The sequence below is a fragment of the Gossypium raimondii genome, chromosome 11 (genome assembly GCF_025698545.1).
Source record: "Gossypium raimondii isolate GPD5lz chromosome 11, ASM2569854v1, whole genome shotgun sequence".
NCBI lineage: Eukaryota > Viridiplantae > Streptophyta > Magnoliopsida > Malvales > Malvaceae > Gossypium > Gossypium raimondii.
Window position 1 is genome coordinate 45,831,680 of NC_068575.1, and position 4,671 is coordinate 45,836,350.

Sequence of the window (4,671 nt, forward strand, 5' to 3'; positions counted from 1 at the left end):
AAAAATAATCTAAAAAGTTGAAATTAGAAATTTTACCCTAAATATTTTGTCAAGTTTAAGCTGCTTTTTTCCAAATAAAAATTAAATAACTTTTTAAAAATTACTCTTAAAAATAATTTTGAAAGAATCCATAAATAGGTTTAGTAGTGCTTGGTCAAACCAAAGAGCAAATTTGCTATATCAGAGCAGACGCCCAAATTTGAAAAGTTAAAGAAGTAACAGATGCGACCTCCCTCATTTAACATCCGATTATACAAATTAGGTTAAAATTTAACATTTGCAATAATTTGATTAATCCCAAATTTGCTGTACTAAATCGATTAGGTCCAAATTTTAACAGCTTCCATCTTTCCTTTAAAATGTCTTCATTTAATTAATCCGAGTAGTAAAATTCTTTGATTCTGGTTTGATTTTTATTTTTTAAACAAAACCCACCAATCTAATCACTTAGATTTGACAGCATTTGCATCATTTATTCATTCAAAAAGCAGATTAAGGATCTCACACAAGCATCAACAGGCAACACAAGGAAAAGAAGCATAAAACCAAAAGTGGAGCCAAACAAGATCAAAAGCCCAAACTCACACCCAAATTTCATTTACTTTTTTATGACAAATATTGATATAAGTACTTTTTAGAGCTCAGAATAGAATCTCTGAGAGTTAGAGTTGAGTGCATAAGAATCTTGGATTGAAAAGCCGAAAACCATACTCAAAAGGACTGATTTGAATAAGCTTTATCCACTAGAAATTCACCCACTGTATTAACCCTGTACAAAAAGCATCAGATCAATTTGGAAGGTGGGTCGAGTCTAAAGCTCATACCCGTCCCATTTAAGATCGACACACAAAGAAAAAGTAGAAAACAAATTCAATAAAAGAGCAAGAAGTGAGTCACAAAATATTAAGAGATACAGCTCCTCCACTCTATCCCTTTGAAAATTAGATACATACAGCTCTCTTGTCTCTACCACCACGCTACCTCTTTAAATCCAACCAAAATCCCATTTTAACACTCTAGCTCTAATGGTCAAACTTTCTTCCTTGACTACATTGTTATTTTCTTTTTTTGGAAGTTACTTCGCTGTAATTTTATAATTTCTTTATAAACCATTCTCACTTCCAAAAGTTTCATCCACAACAAAAGTTCATCAAAAATAAAACAAAATATGGCGGACTGTTTAGACGGCAATGTTTTAGCAGCCAAGTCCTTTGCCCGTTTCGGCGTCACCCACATGTTTGGCGTCGTGGGTATCCCCGTTACTGGCCTCGCCAACCGTGCAGTCCAATTGGGTATTCGTTTTATTGCTTTTCACAACGAACAATCCGCTGGTTATGCGGCTTCTGCTTATGGCTACCTCACGGGCCGACCCGGTCTTCTCTTGACTGTTTCCGGGCCCGGTTGCGTCCACGGTCTGGCTGGTTTGTCCAATGCTATGATCAACACCTGGCCCATGGTCATGATCTCTGGCTCCTCCGATCAGAAGGATTCCGGTCGTGGAGATTTCCAGGAGCTTGATCAGATCGAAGCAGTGAAACCCTTTTCGAAATTCTCTGTTAAAGCCAAAGATATCAAGGAAATTCCCGATTGTGTTGCTAGGGTTTTGGATCATGCAGTTTCGGGTCGACCCGGTGGGTGTTATTTGGATTTACCGACTGATGTATTACATCAGATGATAACTGAATCCGAAGCAGAGAAATTGTTAACCGAGGTCGAGAAAGAAAGGGTTTTTGAAGCAACAAAAGCACCGCCGAGTTCTGAAATCGCAAAGGCGGTTAGTGTGTTGAGGAAGGCGGAAAGGCCATTGATTGTTTTCGGCAAAGGGGCGGCTTATGCCCGAGCTGAAGGGGAACTAAAAAAGTTGGTTGAAAGAACGGGGATTCCCTTTTTGCCAACTCCAATGGGTAAAGGGCTGGTGAACGACGATCATGAGTTGGCCGCTAGTGCTGCAAGGTCACTCGCCATTGGCAAATGTGATGTTGCATTGGTTGTTGGGGCAAGGCTCAATTGGTTATTGCACTTTGGGGAGAGTCCTAAATGGGATAAAGATGTGAAGTTCATTTTAGTGGATGTTTCTGAAGAAGAGATTAAGTTGAGAAAACCCCATTTAGGTTTAGTTGGGGATGCTAAGAAGGTTTTGGAGATGATTAATAAGGAGATTAAAGATGACCCTTTCTGTTTGGGAAAGTCTCATCCTTGGGTGGAGGCTATTTCGAAGAAGGTGAAGGATAATGTGTCGAAAATGGAAGCTCAGTTGGCGAAAGATGTTGTGCCGTTTAACTTTTTGACTCCTATGAGGATTATAAGAGATGCTATTTTGGGGGTTGGGAGTCCAGCTCCGGTGGTGGTTTCAGAAGGGGCGAATACTATGGATGTTGGAAGGTCTGTGCTGGTTCAGACCGAGCCTAGGACTAGGTTGGATGCAGGGACTTGGGGGACAATGGGAGTTGGTTTAGGTTATTGCATTGCCGCTGCTGTGGCTAGTCCAGAACGGCTTGTGGTTGCAGTCGAAGGGGACTCGGGATTCGGGTTCAGTGCTATGGAGGTTGAGGTATAGTTTCTAATATTTACAGTTAAAGCCTCACTTGCATAATTAAATTTGTTATCTTAATTCTGAAGTCTGTTATGTTTAATGGTCTTACTCATGAAGAAATAGAATGTGAATGCTATGTTGATGATTTAGGATGATATGATTTATTTGTAGTTACTTCTATTAGTTTCAACAGGAGGTTTGATATTACACTTCCTGTTGTTTATCAATCTAAATTGGCTTCAACTGAAAACTGGAATATTGAACTAATTTTCTTGTTTCTATTGATGAAACTAAATCTAATGCTGCCTAAGGTAGAGATGATGGTGTTTCTTTGGGGCTATAATATCTTATCTTTGTTTCATTTTGTTGGCAAACGACAATTCCTTGTTGATCAAGTTAGCCGAATTGTGAAAGAAAATTTTGATTAGCATCTTTAATATAATGTTGAACGGAATATGGGAACTTTTCTCAGGATTCCGAAATCATTAGTTGATTGTATCACAGTTTCATGTATATGAGTCCCGTATTTCTCTCTTTGTCTCTCACACATACCCACCCACACCCAGAATCACTTAAGTATGTACTTATGTGTCTTAAGTATGTGTATGCATGCATATATATGTTTATGTACCGGTGAGTATCACGATGGATTAGTAGAAAAGTAGTCTGCTGAAAGCTGGGTGTTCAATAATAACTTAATGAAGAGCATTTCTTTTTTGTATTTTGTTCGATGTGTCATGTTTTCTATGTTCTTATTTTAAATTTTATAGGTGCGTTAAAAATCGTCCAAATTTATAAACGCTCTTTATGTTGTTTGACTTACAAATGCCTTTTGCTTATTGAAGTGCTTTATGTATTTGTTAATCTTTTAAATATGCTGTTCTTGTAATGCAGACATTGGTTCGATACAAGTTGCCTGTTGTTGTGATAGTCTTTAACAACGGTGGTGTTTACGGTGGTGACCGAAGGAGCCCTGAAGAAGTAAGTGGCCCTTTCAAAGATGACCCTGCGCCCACTTCCTTTGTTCCTGGTGCTGCTTACCATACTTTAATCGAAGCTTTCGGGGGAAAGGGTTACCTTGTCGGGACACCTGATGAATTAAAATCTGCCCTTTCTGAATCCTTCTCTGCAAGGAAGCCGGCTGTGATAAATGTGCTAATCGATCCCTTTGCCGGTGCAGAAAGTGGGAGAATGCAGCACAAGAATTGAGGTAGTTTCAGTTTTGTTTCGTTAAATTTCTTTTTCCACCACTTACCGAGCTGGTCTTTCTATGTCAATGAATAATCGGATTTGTGCTCACTTGTGATAGAACAGATGGAGATCATGTGTTTTGACTTTTGTAGTCAAATGCAGTGTGCACTGTGTTGTATATGACATTGATAAAATATTTCTTAGTAGTAAATGTTCTCACAGTTGATATTTATATATATAGACCTGATTTGAACCCAACTTAATGATTATGAGCATCTCTACTTTGACCTTTTGGTTGAAATTCACTCTTCTTTTTTTCATTTTAGACCCTATCCTAACCTATTATGAGCATCTCAACCCATTGTGGATGTCATAGACCTGATATGAACTCGATTTGGTTCGACTATGAACTCTTGGTTGAAATGCTCAATTTTCTTTAATTTTAGGCCTGATCTGAACCCAGTGTTGATGTCATCGTATATATTCCTACTAATAAAACCTCTATTTTTGATCTTTTGGTTGAAATCACAATATTTGAAAATGGAATAGTAAAGGAAATGAATATTTAAATTTTGGTGAATATTGGATGTTTTGTAAATTTGAATATTGGATTTATGATGAATTTGGAGTCAATGCGGAGATAAATTCACTGATGTCATGTCATATTGTAAATATAATAATAAAATAAATTAATTTCATGGAATGGTTAAATATTCAATGTATTGATATTGTATATTTTGATAATTGGGAAACATATTTGAAATAATAATAATTTTACAAAGCAGTAAACTGCTACTTTTTTTTTAATTTAAAAAAATATGCTTTTGTAATGTTATAAACGTTTGTAAGTAAACTTCTTTCTGATCATATAAAAAAGTTGGATGCAAAAAAGAGCATAATAAAAATCATATTTTGTAGTAATGTTGGAGAAAGAAATTGAAGGTATC

At 36.9% G+C, this 4,671-nt stretch overlaps 1 protein-coding gene across 1 annotated transcript; it reads left to right on the plus strand.

The window, feature by feature from the left end:
• The first annotated feature begins 920 nt into the window (after positions 1-920).
• LOC105803616 (2-hydroxyacyl-CoA lyase) lies at positions 921-3,982 on the plus strand. Its single transcript, XM_012635891.2, has 2 exons — positions 921-2,551; positions 3,428-3,982. The coding sequence occupies exons 1-2, from the start codon at positions 1,169-1,171 to the stop codon at positions 3,740-3,742; spliced, it is 1,698 nt and encodes a 565-aa protein (XP_012491345.1). The 5' UTR covers positions 921-1,168; the 3' UTR covers positions 3,743-3,982.
• The last annotated feature ends 689 nt before the right edge of the window (positions 3,983-4,671 follow it).